We start from the raw sequence: 19,919 nt of genomic DNA, 5'->3' as shown, positions 1-19,919 counted from the left end.
CTACTATCTCCCGGATGCAAGCTCACAGCTAAAATGTTTTTAATGTGTGTTTTAACATTAAGATAACAGGAATGTGTGCTTGGCACACAATCTAGTGATTAGAAATTGTATACCACCGCCTCTTCTACCCTGCTGCCAACACTTAGATGGTAAATGCTTTGAGTCAACAGGATTCGAACTGGGTAACCATGGTGATAAACCATAAAGACTTGATGGCTTTATGATCATGGCTACCAGGCGAGTTTTATGGGGAATGTGCATACGTGCAAGGTAGACAGAGTTAGCGGGAACTGAGAAACAGTGATATACTCAAATTTTTCTTATTATTTAAAGAATTTCTGACTAACTTCCATAAGTTTAAATATTTTTGGGCAAAACTACAGTGTAGAAGAAATAAGTATGCAAAGTTTGAACTTCCTAGCTTGTTGGAAAGTCAGTAAAAATCCTTGGACAGACCCACAGCCAGACGGAAAGTGTGGTGGATTTTATGTTCATGGAAGAGTTCCTTTTCAAGATCCCATCTTTCTCTAACTGATTCAATTTGTTACTTTCTATTACTGGTACTGGTTTGCAGGTACCTGCATTGTGAAGAGATCTGTATCAGTGCCTTTGGTGAGGTGCTGATAATGGTGGTTGTTGAGAAGTTGTGCACAGGCTGTTGGTTCTTGGAGGACTGAGCTTCCTGATGATGAAGACTCCACCATGCTCTGGACGCTACTGGCAGGGTTGAATGGCTGCTCGTTTGCTGAAAATTGAGGACATGCATGCATTACATTTCTATACAGTATGATTTACATGACTTTAGAAATGACAAAAAATTAATAATAAACAGGAGAAAGAAAGTTGTAAAGTTAGAAGAGAAATGACAACAGTACAGCCTCTCTTTTTAGTCCTTAAAATTTCAAAATATCGATCTATCAGTAGCCATGGCTCTTGTGAAATATTCCAGTACAACAGATCTTTATTATTAATTACTTCATTATTTATGCACTAGATACCAGCAGTTTGCAGAAAACACTTAGTAGGCAGTTCTCACTCACTTTTTCCATCATTACATTTACATAATACATTCTTTGTCCGACTCGTTGGCTGAATGATCAGCGTACTGACCTTCGGTTCAGAGGGTCCCGGGTTCGATTCCTGGCAGGATCGGGGATTTTAACCTTCATTGGTTAATTCCAATAGCCCGGGGGCTGGGTGTTTGTGCTATCCCCAACATCTCTGCAACTCAAACACCACACATAACACTACCCTCCACCAAAATAACACGCAGTTACATGGCAGATGCCGCCCACCTTCATCCGAGGGTCTGCCTTACAAGAGCTGCACTCGTTTAGAAAGAGCCACACAAAATTATTATTATTATTATTATTATTATTATTATTATTATTATTATTATTATTATTATTATTATTATTATTATTACACATTCTTTGACTTTGAAACATACGATTGCTCTGCTTGCATTATGAATGGGGACAAAATTTAACATTGCATGTGATAAATTTCATCTTCAGTTCCGTAATGACTTAAATATACTGTAGTTAAAAAAACTTTAAAATTTAAAAAAAAAAATCTTGTTATGTTGGCAATTTCTGTAATGAATTTTAGTAGTATCCTCACAGAATATACCAATGGTCGGGAACTATACTGTTCTAAGTCCATTTCTAATTAAATATTAGTTATGAAGCTCAGCCAATATTCTATGTCCAGAGCAATGCTGTGAAAGACAAGGAGAGTGGAGATCCATTTAAAATACCTGATATCAACAGAACCGTTTTGTTATATGACCATATTTCCTTATTAATTTTCGGACCATACTGTTCCATGTCTAAGAATCATAATACCAACGTAACGTCAGACACAATATATCCATTGCCTTAATTAATTTTTTGGAAAGGGACAACCATAACACAAACATTATAGAACATAAATACCAAGAACCTGGTCATAATGCTGTTCAAGATGTCGATTCAATGCATGCAGTTATATAATGACAAATTTGGAATATGGAACTCCATATTCCACTGTCTGTGTTCAGGTTTGAACTGTAGGTCAAAAAAGACATTCAAAGTTAGCTAAATTGTACTAAAAAAGCATAAATACAATATGAAAATGTTAGTAGTTCATTGAAATACAAATTCATTTACAGGTAGTGATTTTAAGGAAGATAACATATTAGTACACACTAAGATGAGGTCTAATTCTACTGTAAGTTTACCACAACAAACAGTAATTTCCACTGCAAGATGTAAAAGTGACGCAAAGAAGATAAAGGACATTAAATCACTTTACAAGTATTTCTCATTAAAAGACAAAGAGTTAGGGAACTGTTTCCTGAAGTGAACCGTGTATCAATGACGTCAGAAATTGAGAATGATAGTGTACTGTATTTCAGTTATTTGTTAAAATGAATATAACTAATATGAATCATATTCTGTATCCCTCATTTCTGAAGTAAATCTAGCCATTCTGTTCTATGTTCATCACCATCACCTCCCTGTAGCTTGTCTTGCTCACCTGTACAATGATGGAACAACATTGTTCTAGACCATCAATATGTATTTTATTCAATAGTTATCTGATTCCTATTTCTCCTTCCAAAGAAAAGGGCACCCAGGAAAGCTCTCCATTTTGGTATGTTCTGTGGCCAGTTGTTTGACTTAATCCCATGTTTCCCCAGTTCCAATCAGTTCCTCTCTAACTGTTTGCCTCCAAGTCCTCCTAGGTCTTCAACACTTCTGGGTGCCACTGTAAGACTGACTTATCAACTGTTCTGTTTTGTTTTCTTAATGAGTGTCCTATCCATTCCCACTTTCCTTTCCTTATTTCTACATCAATGGGTTTCTGGTTGTGTTCACTTCAGGCCATTTTATATAGATGATAAGCCACAGACAGTGATTCAAGAACACCTGGAGTTGGTGTGTGATTTGTTTAACGACCTTCCATGATTCACATCTGTACAGGAGAGCAAACTTGATGTCGGAATTGAAAAATTTGATCTTGGTTTTCTTGTGAGAGGTTACTAATCTGCCAAATAGGGTGTAGTAGAAAGAATGAGCTATTCTGCTTTGTGGATTTGAGCATTGATGTCTTCCGCTGTGCCGCCAGTCTTCGTCATTGTGATCCCTAGCCAAACAACTAACTTCCTCTTATTTCCTCATAACTCGATCTAACATGAGTGAGAACAATGGAGGAAAGAAGATGCTGATAGGCTTGGTTACGTTCGTTTCATGGATGATTTGATATTATTATCCATCACACATCTCACGGATTATGTTGGAGATTTTATCTGGAATGCTGTATTCATTGAGTGGATTCCACATTGTGTTCCAGTTCACTGAGTCAAATGTGAGATACAGAAAGCTCTGCTATTCAACTCTTTGTTCTAGTATGATGCAAAGTGTTTGTGAGATCGCTACAGCTGCGATTTTAGTGGAAGCCAGCCTGTTCTTGACGCAATTTGCAACTTGCTGTGTCTTTAGTTTGATTGAGGATGATTCTTGATAGTAATTTGCAGGGGATGGACAACAGTGTGATGCATCTCCAGTCATTGCAATCCACAGTATCACCTTTCTTTGAGATCTTTATGATTAGTCCTTTTTTTCCAGTTTGTTAGTAATTTCTCTTCGTGGCATATCTTTCAAGAATTGGTTTCAGTAATCTGACCAAGGTTTCAGTATCAGCTTTGTTTGCTGCCATTCTAAATTCTTCAATTACATTTAGAAGAATGTTTTGATGTCTAACATACCAAGCAATCGTACTAAGGCAACATAACTGGCGAGATAAAGTTTTTTCTATTACACGTATGCTACATCAGAAAAAAAAATTCAGTTGATTTTATATGTTGGCATGCTTGTGACCTCTCTGTCAGGGTATTTGATTAGGATTTCTAAGACACATGCACAAGATATTTCAATCTGACATCAGTGGGTTAAAGAACTCTGTAAGTACATTTGACTACTTCCAAATAAAACAAAATTAATCTCTCTAGAATTTACCAGACTGCACAATAATAGAAACAGAATGTTATTATTGGTACAAACGACATAACTTCAAAGGGCCTACACATGGTGTGTGAAATGCTCTCCACTTACAGTCACTAGGAACATGATCAGAATCCACTAAGCCTCTGATGTTCAAACCAACATAGGCCGTACCTCCATTCATTGGCAAAGCAGAGAGTTCTGGATCTGTGCTGGATGGGCTGATCTGACGCTCGTAAGCCATGCCTGAAACATATACAATATTTTACATTCGTGGTCAAAATATGCTTAAAAAAAAAAAGAGAGCCATATACAGACGGCCATCAAAATAATGGAAACACCTATGTTCCAGAACACAGTGATAACACTGATCTTTCATCTGTTGTGACTGTTGTTTGGTACTGCAGTGAAGGATGTCAGTCTGCAGTACGATAGGCAGTGGGTGGGCAGTTGCTAGACGTAGGTGAGGTAAAAAGGGAGACCTACTTGCAACAAAAGCAGATTGTTGGAGCACGGTAAGCTCAGAAAGAGTATCAAAGACGGGGACTGTGTTAGATGTATCGAGAGCAACAGTATTGCAAACACAACTCGTGGCACGATATCAGCTCGAAGAGTAATAATGGACACAAATGAATCCTTGGTGATTGGGATCACCAAACATTGAAGAGGATTGTCACAAAGAACCATAGAGCTAATGCGACACAAGTGATGTCAGAACTTTATCAGCATCTCAAACAACTTGTTTCTGCAATCACAGTCCAACACGAGAAACGCGAATTTAACATCTGTGGCTGGGTGGCAATCTCCAAACTTCTGATCAGCACCAAAAACGTGTTTGTACGAAGCAAACGGTGCCAAGACCACATCACATGGACCAGGGATGATTGGAAGAGAGTAATACGGTCCGATGACTCATCCTTCTCCCTAGTTCAAACAACATATATTGCGGATGTCCAAAGAAACTTATGTGTCGGACTGCCTACTTTTCCTGTTGTTAAACATGGAGGAGGCTCTGTGATGGTGTCTTTTTTTTTTGCTTTACGTAGCACCGACACAGATAGATCTTATGGTCACGATGGGATAGGAAAGGCCCAGGAATGGGAAGGAAGCGGCCATGGTCTTCACTAAGGTACAGCCCCAGCATTTGCCTGGTGTAAAATGGGAAACCATGGAAAACCACCTTCAGAGCTGCCGACAGTGGGGCTCGAACCCACCAACTCCCGGATGCAAGCTCACAGCTGCACACCCCTAACTGCACAGCCAGCTTGCCCGGTCTGTGATGGTGTGGGTTGCAATTTTATGATACTCCTTTGGTCCTCTTCTTACTCTCAAAGGACAAATTACGGTCAAGGAATCTGTGGACACTTCAGGTGACCAAGCTCGTCATATGGTACAGATGTTGTTTCCTAGCAAGGACGCCATCTTGGAAGGTGACAACGCTCCTATTCACTCTGCCACCTCTGTTCAGGTGTGAAGTGAACTCCAACACTTCCCCTGACCCATTTAATTACCGACACCAGGTTTCACCCTCTCCCTACACCCAGATGTGCAGGTCGCCCAAGGGAGTCGAATAGGTCCCTCCAGAGGCCACACATAATCATGTGACTTGAACATTATTGAGCATCTGTGGTCAGTTTCGGAGCAGAGAATCTGGTGTACATTTCCTTCTCTACTATTGCTGATGAAACTGTGAGCGGCATTGCATGACGTATGGTATAAAATTAATTTGAAAATAACTCTTGAGTTGAATGCATCCATTCTGCAACTGTAGTTGTACATCAGGCTAACGATGGTCCAAAGTCATATTAATCGTGTTCGTTCAAGTGTTTCCATGATTTTGATAATCATCTGCACGTTACAGGAAGAAAAATTATGCTAACAGAATCTTCTCATAAACATAGAACTTAATACAACTTATAAAACTTGCTAGGCTGTCCAACTCAATGGCTAAATGGTTAACTTGCTGGTCTTCAGTTCAAGGGTTTCTGGTCAAGTTGGGGATTTTAACCTTCATTAGTTAATTCTGATGGCTTGAGATCTGGGTGCATGTGCCGTCTCCAGGATTAGAATTCATCATAGATGGGGCTTCAACCTCACAGATGTGCAGGATGTCTGTAAGGCTACATGAAATAAATAAATAAATAAATAAATAAATAAATAAATAAATAAATAAATAAATAAACAACTGACTGACTGACGGACTAGCTGGCTGGCTGACTGACTGACTGACTGACTGACTGATAGGGTTACTATATGTTCCATTTTTGTTGGCCTTGACCTATTTTTTAATAATAATAATAATAATAATGTTATTTGCTTTACGTCCCACTAACTACTTTTTAAGGTCTTCGGAGACGCCGAGGTGCCGGAATTTAGTCCCGCAGGAGTTCTTTTACGTGCCAGTAAATCTACCGACACGGGGCTGTCGTATTTGAGCACCTTCAAATACCACCGGACTGAGCCAGGATCGAACCTGCCAAGTTAGGGTTAGAAGGCCAGCGCCTTAACCGTCTGAGCCACTCAGCCCGGCGACCTATTTTTTAACATCATGAAATGCAACTGTGTAAATTTGAATAAAATATGAAAATGGCCTGTTTTTTACAGACACAGGATAAATGCTAGTTATGAAACAAGATTATTGATATTTGCAGAGTTCTGTCATTATCACAAGTTATACCATTGATCCTGGTGCCTTTGGCGCTTGTTTAGTAATCATTTTCAACTATGTAAGTGGATAAAACTCATCATCATCATAGGTTATAAACTTAATGGTTCTGATCCGTATTGAATTGCAAGTACAGTGTAATTATTAAATTAATGTAGTAATGGTCCACCTTTCAATACTATAATATGTAATATTCTAAATTACATTAATTAGGGACTAGTTTCGGCCTGGGCTGGCCATCTTCAGCCTTAATGTAAAACACCTAATAACTAAACAAATGTACATGCACACAATTGACATAAAAACAAATGAAAACAAATATATACAAAGTGACATTAAAAACTGGGATGGAATATGAATAAATTTGAAAATGAACTAGGTTCTAACATCTTGAGTATGTTCATCATTGAGAATAATTTCAAGTATTAAGTATTAATTTATATACACAAAACTGTTAGTTCTAGTACTGCTGATCATTTCAATAGGAACTGGTAAATGTTGATCCTGTAGTTTGTCATCAAATCTATATGTGTGGTGTTAGCTATATGTAATCCATTGGACACTGCTGTAAATAACCACTAGCTGACAGGGAACTGTTAGATGTTGTTTCATCTTCAATCAAAATAATAAACGAGATGCTCTCATGGTGCTTGTTAAATCTTGCTGAAATGTTGTTGGACATTGTCATGATTTCAGCAAGATTTAACAAGCACCATGAGAGCATCTCATTTATTATTTTGATTGAAGATGAAACAACATCTAACAGTTCCCTGTCAGCTAGTGGTTATTTACAGCAGTGTCCAATGGATTACATATAGCTAACACCACACATATAGATTTGATGACAAACTACAGGATCAACATTTACCAGTTCCTATTGAAATGATCAGCAGTATTAGAACTAACAGTTCTGTGTATATAAATTAATACTTAATACTTGAAATTATTCTCAATGATGAACATACTCAAGATGTTAGAACCTAGTTCATTTTCAAATTTATTCATATTCCATCCCAGTTTTTAATGTCACTTTGTATATATTTGTTTTCATTTGTTTTTATGTCAATTGTGTGCATGTACATTTGTTTAGTTATTAGGTGTTTTACATTAAGGCTGAAGATGGCCAGCCCAGGTCGAAACTAGTCCCTAATTGATGTAATTTAGAATATTACATATTATAGTATTGAAAGGTGGACCATTACTACATTAATTTAATAATTACACAAAACTCATCATGTTCCAAGTTGGCAATTGAGTCGCTAGCTACTTTCCATGGGTCTTGTAGCTGTGCACTTGTCAGCCCTCAAGATGATTTTCAGTGGTTATACCAGGCAAATGCTGGGACTACCTTGATTCAGGCCGTGGCCACTTTCTTCCCAATTTTTGCAGTGCAACATCTCAGTAGTGTGCAGTGTTCTGTGAGCATCTATCAGATAAATGCTCACTGCTGCTTAGCTCCCATTTACTTAAATGGAGGAATAGGTTAAAATACACAGTCTACACCATACTGCTTAACAGAACAAAACAATATCAACATTTAAACCAAACAGGACACATTTTTGGAATCAGAAAATTCACTTCTCCTTTAGGAGGTTAGCAATCCCTACTTCCTAACATGACAGGACCAAGCAGTTGGTCTGCCACTGCTTAGCAGAGTCTTGGATGTGCGTGCCAATCCAATTGATGCGCCCAAATGGCACATCTGGGCAAAACTCTCCAAAATGCACACGGCTTAACCAACCAAAAGTATGTCCCGCGGTGTAGGGGGCGGCACGTCCGCCTGTCATCCGGCGGCCCTGGGTTCGAATCCCAGCCAGGTCAGGGGTTTTTAATTGTAAATGATTAATATCCCTGGCCTGGGGACTGGTTGTTTGTGTCGTCCTTAACGTTCCTTTCCTCACATTCAACACTTTACACTTCTGCAATTACAATTACATGCAGATTCATAACATATGGTGCAAGTAGTAGCAAAAGATCTTTAGGGGTCGACGCCATGAACAAATAGCTTTCAAAAAAAAAAAAAAAAAAAAAACACCCAAAAGCTGGTTCTATTCCTGTTATCTCAATACAGTAGTACTTAAATTGTACATTTTTACCAAGACTTTGAAAATAATGCATTATAATAAGAGTATTTTAATCTCGGAATTCTTATTTCACAATAAAATAAATTTAAGAAGGATGTACAAGCCTTGTCTGAAGTTTTGAGACTGAGGCTGTAACTGATGTGGGAAGTATAGGATAAGAAGAAAAGGAAGAGACATACGATAAAGATAAATACAGATTGTAAAAGATAAAACATGATGGCAATGGCAGTGTATGAAGATGTGGAAATTGTCCTTGTCTTCTCTTTCTATTGCTCCCTCACCTGATGCTGAACTGTCATTGTGTTCGTCCAATTATTTCTTCCTTTTCCTGTTCCTATCTTTATACAACTTGATTTGACACTTGTTTGCTCCTTTCCAATACTGAAATTAACAAGCAGGTAGCCTTAATGGCATCAAAATAAAATGTCTGCACAGGGCCATATGACGCTGTGCCCAACCAACGAGTGCGACTGAAAATTTAGCTTTCCTCTCGTCCCAAAATCTCTTCATCCTCTCACTGTGTTCTTCCATCCATGCAGTGGTGGTTCTCACCTCAGGTTTTTTCAGCAAAATGATGTTTTTCCACCAATGTTCTAAAGCCAGGCCTGTTATACTGATTTCTTGAAGGTTTTTTTCAATGTCAATTATTCCTGACTTTTAATGAGGAGGCACAATTAAGTATCTTTTTAGTAAGTCCATTCTTTGAATATGGCCATAAAATTTCAGTTGTCTTTTTCTAATGGTGGCTGATATTCCCTCAGAAGTCTGGAGACCTTTTCATCCACACTCCTATGCATACTGAGCCGAAGATTTTTCTAAAGATTTTCCTTTCTTGTTTTTCTAAAATTTTAGTTAGTGATCTGCTTCCACTGATCAAGGTTTCTAATGTGTATAATGCTTCAGGCTTAATTACAGTGTTATAGTGTTCTCCAAGATGAACCCCTAAGACTTCTTTTTGTTCCATGTTTCAATAAATGACCGATCATTTCAAGAATATACTGTAGTCAGCCTGTGTTGCGGTAATACGAAATCACTCGCAAAATTCCATTGAAGTGAGGTTATGTAAATTAATCCTGTCTTTGTGGGTTCTCTTATTGGATTCTTCATCACTGTCCTCACTTGATGCTAACAAAAGCTCTCATCGTAATGTGTTTATATCACTAAACCAAATTCTATGCCAAGAAACTAGTGTAACCTACATACTTGTTAATTAACAGATGAAAAGGAAGTCATCTCTTTGCAAGTTTTCTGAAAACTTTTCACTTCATTTCTTTGCACTTTGCATTTCTGTACCAATGGAGGAATGTAACAGGCTTGAAAAGTGAAAAGATTCCTAACTTTTCACTTTGCAAGCTAAATCTTTTATTATTACAATTACAATATTTCAAGAGGCCTTTTGGACAAAGTTCTTTTATGAATGTCTTCAAATGTGCTGCACTTCCTCTCCTGTTCTGTGATACTGGACTTGCCTAAATTACATGTAATTAATCTCATAATGGAACCGTATTGAGGACAATATATTATCGTTAATTTTTTCACATGATTGTGCTAGAAAAGAAATTACAACATACCTGGGAAGGGATTTATCAAAAGAAGCAGTTTCTAATTCGAGATCATTCTGGACGCCTGGTCCAAAGTTAATTAGCCTGAAGTTTCTTCTAGGAGTAATAATGTCAGTAAACTACATTATATCTTCTGACTTACCTGGAGGTGCATTTATGAGTGCAAGTGGGTGCTCAAAGGTTGCAGGTGGAGAAGGAGTCAACAAGGGACATATTGAAGCAGCTTCTTCATCCGCTATGAACTCGCTGACTGGTGACGGGGACTTATCTCCGGCAGCAGCCTCCACACCAGGAGGGTATCTGATCTCTGGCATGCCTCCACTAATAAGCCCCGACTCGGAGCCAAGATTCATAGTGGAGTGTTTGAACCTAAGGGAGAAAAAGAACCATATATACTGTATAATTATCATACTGCAATTGTCTCTTTTACAATTTGCTTTACGTCACACTGACACAGATAGGTCTTCTGGTGATGATGGGATAGCAAAGGCATAGGAATGGGAAGGAACTGGCCATGGCCTTAATTAAGGTACAGCCCCAGCATTAGCCTGGTGTGAAAATGGGAAACTATGGAAAACCATCTTCAGGGCTGCCCACAGGGGGGACGGGGTTCAAACCCACTATCTCCCGGAAGCAAGCTCACAGCTGCCTGCCCCTTTATCATACTCCATACTAGCATGAATTGTACTTCATAACAGCAGGATACAACAACTGATACCATAAACTACATTTTCACATTTCGATCACCTGGTTCATAAGTGAGACAACTAAGAAATTGTCAATTTTGTTCAGGATGTATGTATGTCGGGTATTCAGCCCGAAGGCTGGTTGGATCCTCAACAGGTTCACCATTAGCTGTCATAGATGGCCTAGGTGTCACTGAAGAGGCGTACTAGGGAAATGAGGAGTGAGGTAGTTTCCCGTTGCTTTCCTCACTGAGCCAGAAGTTGCTCTTGCACATCAGTCTGCCGAGCCCACTGAAATGCATGCACCAACTGATCCTATGAGCAACATGTTCACACTGGCTGGCTGCATAAAGAATGGCATTACTAGTGTCACTCATACCTCGGCCACTTTCATATTGTCAAAGCCAAGTATAAGACTGAGACAGGTCAATGAAAGTAACAATTTTATTCTAGCCCATACCAGAGGACATAGTGCACTGTAAACACTACATCTTGCCAGCAAAGGCAGGATAAGGATCATATTTACATAGTATGCATACAACAACTAATTACAATATAGAAAGTATTAGGAAAGAAGACTATAACATCAGCAGAAAGGTTAGTTTCATGCTAAATAGTGCACCTTTCCTTTGTAGAGCATTAATGTTTCACTTGTTGCCATCCACAGTCTCAATCAATATCATCATTTTACAGTTCCAGTTTTCCGAGTACTGTTGGCGAGCCTCTTCCATTCTGTCTTTTTGAGATACTTTCTGTTGTTAATGACATCCTCCGGTGTCCTTCCCAATCTGCAATGTCCATCTTTACGATGTCCATCCAGTGGGTTCTTGGTCTTCCCACCATCCGTTTTCCTGCCACATGTCTCTCCAAGTTAACATATGCTGTCCTTGTTGGTTCCATCCTCATTACATGCCCAAACCATCTCAATCTGGACATGTTGACCCGATCTAACAATAATGTCTCAATCCCAGCTTCCTTCCTAACCACATCATTCCCTAACTTGTCCAGTTTGGTTTTTTGAACTGTGGACCTAAGGAACTTCATCTCAAATGCCTGCAATCTCAATGAGACTTTCTTAGTGAGGGTGTAGGTTTCAATACCATAGGCTAAGACTGGTATGAAGTACTGTTTGATCATCACCAGCTTTGATTTTGTTGGTACTTTGGGATCCCAGAGGAGTGTTCGTACTTGCTGGTAAAAGTGAAAGTTCTTCTGCACTCTATTTGCCACCTCCTTTGTGGCTAGTGTATCCTGAGATATTACACTGCCGAGGTATATAAAGCTTTTCACACTTTCTAGTGGATGGTTTCCTAGCATGATCTTCGCTGGTCGTTCCTCTCAGTTTATTAAGCTCACAATCGCAAATGAGCCGCAATTATTATCTTGTAAGTTATGAATTGCAATTATTATCTCTCATTGGCATTATTCCAGGCTTCTCCCCCTACTCGGCCTTTATTGCCACAATATATTGAAATTCAGTCTCGCCATTTTATATTTTATTTCTGAGATAAAACAAACATTATAAATACTCCTTTTCCTGCTTGCAATCACTGTTTGTAGAACATACATCTCATCTAAGGAATTATTATACAGTCTGCAATACCACCACAAATATCATTATGAGAGAATGGTAAGCAAGCGAGTTGGACGTGTGGTTAGGGCGCACAGCTGTGAGCTTGCATTTGGGAGGCTATTTGAAATATATAATATTAAAGTAGAAGCCCCTGTGGCTCAGATGGCAGGGTGTCGGCATCTCACTGCTGGGTTCCGTGTTCAAATCCTGGTGTCTCCATGTGAGATTTGTGCTGGACAAAGCGGAGGCGGGACAGGTTTTTCTCCGGGTACTCCGGCTTTCCCTGTCATCTTTCATTTCAGCAACACTCTCCACTATCATTTCATTTCATCTGTTAAACATTGCCCCAGAGGAGTGTGACAGGCTTTGGCAGCCAGCACAATTCCCATCCTTGCCGCAAGATGGGGGCTTCATTCATTCCATCCCTGACCCGTTCATTGACTGGAAAACAGGTTGTAGGTTTTCATTTTCAATTTATTAAAGTACACTCGTGTCCTCATACCAAGGCAGTGCCGCTCTTTTCAGCCTACCCCAAAGGAGGAGAGCTGCATGTACCATTTTAACCTTACACCAGCCCTCCCTTAAATTTCTGGCAGTACCGGGAATTGAAGCCGGGCATCCGAGGCCGTCAGGTAATAGTGCTATCTGTTATGCTGCGGAAATACTGATACCATAAATTATATTTTCACATTTATACATTACTGAAAGAAGATCCTTCAAAGTCTGGGGTACGATCACCACATAAAATAGATTAATTTACATCATTGCATATCACCGCAAATTCTCAGAACTTGGACTCTGCCTCCTAGCAGACAGAATGGCTGTATGTTGACTGATGTGATGGGGGCATATTAAAAGTAAGATAATACAGATGGACTTAGGGGATTTGTACGTGAACATCATAGAAAATGCTCCAATATTTGCTTATATTCATGGTACTCCTGCTACAGAAATTTACAGTGCACATGGTTATAATTATTATGATAATTTCACTATACCTTTAGAACTGTTTTAAAACCATAAAATTTGTGCTTTCCAAAAAATTGCTTTTGTTATAAAATTTTTAATGAGTTTTTGTAACATTCAATAAATTTTGTCACGTCATGGGTTGGTACATGCATCTCAGAATATTGAAGATAGAGATCTGAAATTTTGTACAGAACTCTTATACAGATATTAGATAAATGTAGACCATTTTTAGGATTCTAGGTGAACTAATTTCCATATTTAGTTACGACCAACAACTGAAAATTTTCAACATTTTTTGCAATAATGGTCTACACTGAAGATCAGATTATGGCGAACATCTATGAAAAATTTCATTCCAGTCACGTTGCCGATTTCTGAGATACATGTATCAACCCATGATGTGACAACATTTATTGCATGTTACAAACAAAAAGTTATTAAAAAATTTATAACAAAAGCAATTTTTGGGAAAGCACAACTTTTATGGCATTAAAATACTTCTAAAGGTATTGTGAAATTATCAAAACCTTATGCATTGCAAACTTCAGTAACAGTAGTACCTTGAATATAAGCAAATATTGGAGCATTTTCTATGATGTTCACGCACAAGTCCCCTTAAATCTATATCTACTGAGAGATCTCCTTTCAAACCTTGGCATTTTGCCTCAGTTTCTGAGAAACTAGGTTTACAGACAAAACTCTCTTACACTTTATTACTTCACCTGGAACAGCCAAATAAGGTTCGCAGTTTCTTCAATGATGTTCACTGAAACCACAGGAGCCTCTCCTCTCTTTTCAATCTTCATGATTACTTCCAGCAATTAACTGTAATAGGCTGGTATGAAAGACAAACGATTCCCGACATCTGCGTATGTAAGAAGTTTCTTCACGCCATGAACTGATGTCATTTACAGGAAGCGCAGCCCATGTACCCCATCTGGATAACACTGGTCATACAGGAAATGCAAGTTCAGGAGCAACATCCTTGAAGGCCTGCATTCGAGATGGAGTTTTGTCAAATATCCTCTTTGCACTAAAAATTTATTTGTCTACGTCGGGAAACCTAACTGTGCACATTCTCTGCAATTCTATGAAACCCATGTGCTAAGCATGTTTACGGAAAGAGAAAATTTTTAAAGCCTTTGCAATTTTCTTCATGTATGGTGCTGTATCCATTATAAAAAGGAGAATATCACTGTGATGAATATCCTCAGACCAAAGATAATACAGAGGGCTGGTGAATAATTGAGTAATAGTTTTATTGCTAACCTTTTCTAACTGCTCAGGTGTTAGCAGAAATATTTTAGGCTTTCCACCTTCAGATTCCATTGTTCCTATGATAACATTTGCAATGGACCTTCCCACTACGTCCATCATTTCATCAATTGAAATACATTATTTTCTTTCTACGATCCTCACTGCAAATATTTCATGTTTCTCTCTCGTAGCGTATGGTTAATAATTTTTTTTTTTTGGCGATGTTGCTTCACTTTGTACATTTTCCCCCAGTATATTTTTCCATAAAAGTTCTGTTTCTGCTTTTTGATTTTGCAGGAAATTCCAGAATTGACACAACACTAGTAGCAAAAATTGAGACTGTCTGCTAGTGATATCTTCTTTTGACCATTCCTGGCAACAAGTGCCGCTTTATGCTTAGTAGTGGAAATATGTTGGTTTAAAATTTCTTTTTCCATGATTAACTATTTTTTCACAGACTTTATACAATAAAACATGTCCATCAGTTGAAAATATGTAGGCAACTCAATAAGTATCTGCAATTTTGCTCTAAATGTCTTTAGGTTGGCTCTATGGTGTTGTGTGCTCACCAGCTGCTAGATGGCACCGTTGTCTACATCTGTGATAGGTTTCAGTGTTAAGACCACAAAAAACGGATTTCGGAATGCTGTTCTTCCTTGGTGCAAATAGAGAGTGGCGTGGTCATCTTTACATAGCAACAGCACACACTGTACTGATCTCTTAATACTGAAACCTATCACAGACGTAGACAACGGTGAGCACACAGCGCTATAGAGCCAACTTAAAGACAATAAGAGCAAAATTGCAGATATTTATTGAGTTGCGCTCGTACATTAGCACTGAACTTGCGAACGTAGTCAAGGAGTTCACTTAACTTGGCCATGATAACTGTGTGCGATAAGAGCAGTAAGTCTTCCTCTACTCGACAGTTTCTGGCAAGTTATGTGTATCACAGGCGTTAACTTTGGTAGAAAAGTTATTTAAGGAAAATATTACTGAGCGGAGGAAGGGGAATTGACAAACAATATCTACCCAACAGTATCTAGCATTACGAGGATCAAACCATTTAGCAATCTATTTTCATATGCGTATCTTTTCAGTGAGGTTACGGGGAATTCCACCCATCAGCTTTGCCTTTGGAGGGTGCTATTGTGAGATGAAAGAGAAAGGCAAGACAGACTGCGCCTACTTGTTAAATTTACTTGAGCTGGGAAGTGGCAGAGTTGGAAGAGTGAAGATTAAAACGGTATATTCTGAACAATATTGAACAATAAGAATATGAGTTAAAGACCTTACAAAAATAAAAATGGTCCGGTACATATTGACGCTATCTCCAATTCGGGTCTCAGAAATTTTTTAACCTAAAGGGCGAATTCTACCATGTCCAAAAAAGGAACTTAGATGCGAAAATTGCGACTTTTTGCAAATTGTACGTAATTATTAAATGCCAATATGTGGCAAGCGCTACGACTCTCATGAACCAGATATTCAGTCTTGCCCCCTTTGATATGTCTTCTCTATTTAACTCAGTCTTTAGCAGCACATTTTGCCTCTCCATATCTTTAAAGTCCTGTGTTCTCAAGGAATATCTTCACAAAGGTCTTTCTTGATCTTGCCTGGTTAAAAAAAAAATATATATATATTCCTTATACATGGAAAGATGCATAGAACTCTCTCAAGCTTATAGTAGACAAGAAAACTGATTGTTCCGTTAATGAAAATATGTTATGAAAATAGGAATGTTAAGCATAGCCTAACATGAACAACAAGAAAGCATTCTGGGAAACAAATAAATTATCTCTTATCGAGCACTGGCAGAAGTGTTTCAGTATTTCAAACAAGAGAGTGTATTAATAAAAAACATTACCAAACTGTTGCAATTCTCATTCTGTATTACGGAAACTGATGCTGCTGTAAAATGCATATTCTCCCTTGTGAGAGCAGTGTACACTACACAGCAAAATACCATGGACATTGTGTAGTTAGAGTTGAAAATCATTTCAGTGCTTCTACATGTGGGGAAATTTTTGAATTCCTTTCAAAAGCTCAAAAGATCCTGACTCAGACTTGTGGATCTGCAAAACATTGTTTACAGCATCGAGAAGAGGCAGCAGGCAGCATCCTTGTCTTCTAGCAGTGGTACAGCTGGAAATGTCAGTTCAAGGATGAGTAGGCCGAAATATTTATTTATTTTAACAATTTTTAAAGTATCCCACTGTTTGGACTTCAAAGTCTGTGATCCCTATTCTGTATCCAAGTCAAAGATGACAAATAGAACTACTCTGTAAAACAAGACATTATGTAAATGGTAGTTCTAACCAGAGTCAGATAATACCTCCATTCTACCCCTACTATTTTCAGCCAGCAATATGTAAAATACTTCTAACTGTTGTTAGGTACAATTAGCCAGAGTCAATCTTCTCCTAGATCACTTTACAGACAATTACTTAATTAATTACTTGTTAACGATTACGTACTTAGCAATTTTTACTTGTAATCGTTACCTTTAACAAAATGAAACTTTTACTAATTTACTTCTTGATATAAAATTGTAACCGTCACATTTTAGTCTTTGATATACATTGCATGGAAGCAGAAATGGGCAAAAACAATTTGCTTTATGTTGCATCAACCCAGACAGATCTTATGGGATGATAGCATATGAAAGGGCTAAGAGTGGGAGGAAAGCAGCCGTTGCCTTAATTAAGGTACAGCCGTAGCATTGGCCTGGTGTGAAAATGGAAAACCATAGAAAATCATCTTCAGGACTGCTGATAGTTGATGGTTTCTTTTTTTTTTTTTTTTTTTTTTTTTACTAGTTGCTTTACGTCGCACCGACACAGATAGGTCTTATGGCGACAATGGAACAGGAGAAGGCTAGGAGTGGGAAGGAAGCGTCCGTGGCCTTAATTAAGGTACAGCCCCAGCATTTGCCTGGTGTGATAATGGGAAACCAAGGAAAACCAACTTCAGGGCTGCCGACAGTGGGATTCGAACCCACTATCTCCCGAATACTGGATACTGGTAGCATTTAAGCAACTGCAGCTATCGACCTTGGTTCACATTTATACCGGTATTGGACAATGCATGCCCATATGTTGTGTGATGTGACCAACAGTTCTTGGATGAAGCAGAGTTTCATGTTATGGTTTGACCTACTCGAAGCCCCAATTTGAATCCTACTGAGCAGCTGGGGAGGAGAAGGGTGTGTAAACACTATTCAAACATCTTACAGCACCTATAGGAGGTCCTTCTGGAAAAATGGGAGATGATTCCTCAAGAGGACATTGTAGCATTGATCAGGAGCATGCCTGAAAGGTTGGAAGCAGTGACTGGTGCAAGGGGAGGTAATACATGTTTCTAAGGATGAGAAAAGATGTCCATGAAGTGAAGTGTAGAAAACCAAACTGAAGGTGAATTCATTCATGAAGTGTAGGCTAAATCCATGTGTGTTTCTGTAACTCCGGCTTAATTCGATCAGACTGTTTATAACAAATCGTATTTTTCATTGTCAGACACCTAAAAGAGTCTGTACCGGTACCACAAGATTTTATCATAAAATAGTAGATTAGTGTCATAAAAGTGACTGGAATTTAAAATAAATTTCAGGGTTTTAAATGAATGAAGTGTTGAGCTTTTTAACTTGTTGGGTGTAGGCCTGGCTGTAAGAGTAAAACAGTAACAGACAGGAGGCATCAGTTTTGTTTCCTGGCTCTGGTAAGAATTTTAAATGACTAGGAAAGGGAAGATGTCCAAATGAATTAAATAAATGCGAGAACTGCCTAATTCTATCAAAGATAGAAAAGTGGGAAGAAAAAGACAATCTTACTGCATGTGAATTCCAGTTTACAAGACCTCTTTAACGATTTTTTGATTGTAAATAAGTGGAGAGGGCACTAACCAGATTGACAATGTCCTTTGACTCCATAATGCATAAAGACTAAGTGAACACCCAGATAATTCTATTCAATAAGTATTTTGACATAGGTCCTACTGCACTAGCACATCGACAGTTTCGGCGACACCAAGGTTGGAAAGGTACCGTGCGTGGCCTTAATTAATGTACAGCCCCAACATTTGGCAGGTGCGAAAATAGGAAACCACGGCAAACCATCTTCAAGGCTGCCAACGGTACCTATACATATACTTTTCTACTTCCCCAAATCCTACCTAAAAAAAAAAAAAAAAAAAAAAAAAAAAAAAAAAAAAAAGCATTTAACATACAAGGCTTCAACAAAATTATGTTAGCATCATTCATTTGAACACCATGTGCCGTAAAAGAGCCAACGATACACAATCGTAACCAAAAACTAACACGAAGTCCAGACATGAAAAAATGTAATGTTTGCATTAAAATGTGAGGTTAGAATCGTCACTCAACGAAAATATGTTGATTTCAAGAATACAGACAAATGAACAATTCACATTTATTATTTATCATCGTAATACCTCAATTCGAGTAACAGTCATAGTTTACAACGGCTAGACTTCACTTACCCGCGAGATGCTTGTCAAAAATTCGCTTTGGATCCTGTTTTAGTGTCCTACGGAACAGATCTAAACAGATGAACAGAACGTCGCTTCGCTTCTCGTATGGAAAAGAAATGATCTTTCAGTTAACCAAAAGTTTGAGTTAACCTTACACTTGATCCCAATTAATGTGTCATTGTACACACACAAGTGCGAACTGACTTAAGACACAGTCTAGTTAAGATGTAGTAAAAATAGATGTAGTGATGGTACACATTCGATCGACAGAATCGTCGCACGCACCGAGGTTTCATAGGCTAAGACACCTGTTGGATTTTCATATTGTATGGTGCATTATGCTGAATACTTATATTCTATCTCTAGTAAAACACGTGTACGGTAGCATACTATTTTTCCTTACGTGATAAATAGTGTAATTGAATAGAGGAAGCTTGTCCAACGGACTCGTCACATCATTCAAGCCATTCTCTTTGATTCAAGCTATTTATAAAATGCGCGTCTGGTAGGTAGTTTAACTGGATAACAACAGATTGAGGTCTATCTTGCCTCTTGCCAATTTGGCCCATTTTAACCTCATCAAACAGCGTTTTAACTAAGCCAAGAAGTAGGCCTACAGTTGGTACGTGCAATTCGATGGAACTGATGG

The 19,919-nt window shown here is 38.4% G+C and overlaps 1 protein-coding gene across 2 annotated transcripts in view; it reads right to left on the bottom strand.

Moving 5' to 3' along the window:
- The window catches only part of LOC136881251 (amino acid transporter heavy chain SLC3A1), a 90,535-nt gene extending 70,821 nt beyond the window's left edge, over positions 1–19,714 (bottom strand). Inside the window, exons 1-4 of one of the 2 annotated variants that reach the window (XM_067154010.2) lie at positions 19,674–19,714; positions 10,440–10,666; positions 4,098–4,232; positions 579–745 (exon numbers count right to left, since the gene is read on the bottom strand). In XM_067154010.2, coding sequence (XP_067010111.2) covers positions 579–745; positions 4,098–4,232; positions 10,440–10,650 — 513 coding nt within the window. In that variant the 5' untranslated portion in view covers positions 10,651–10,666; positions 19,674–19,714. Of the gene's footprint in view, positions 1–578; positions 746–4,097; positions 4,233–10,439; positions 10,667–19,279; positions 19,443–19,673 lie in introns of those variants that run through there. The other variant, XM_067154009.2, reaches the window with a different exon arrangement.
- Between the last annotated feature and the right edge of the window lie 205 nt (positions 19,715–19,919).

This window comes from Anabrus simplex, chromosome 9 (assembly GCF_040414725.1).
Source record: "Anabrus simplex isolate iqAnaSimp1 chromosome 9, ASM4041472v1, whole genome shotgun sequence".
In the NCBI taxonomy this organism is placed as follows: Eukaryota; Metazoa; Arthropoda; class Insecta; order Orthoptera; family Tettigoniidae; genus Anabrus; species Anabrus simplex.
This window is presented reverse-complemented; position numbering and strand designations above follow the sequence as displayed.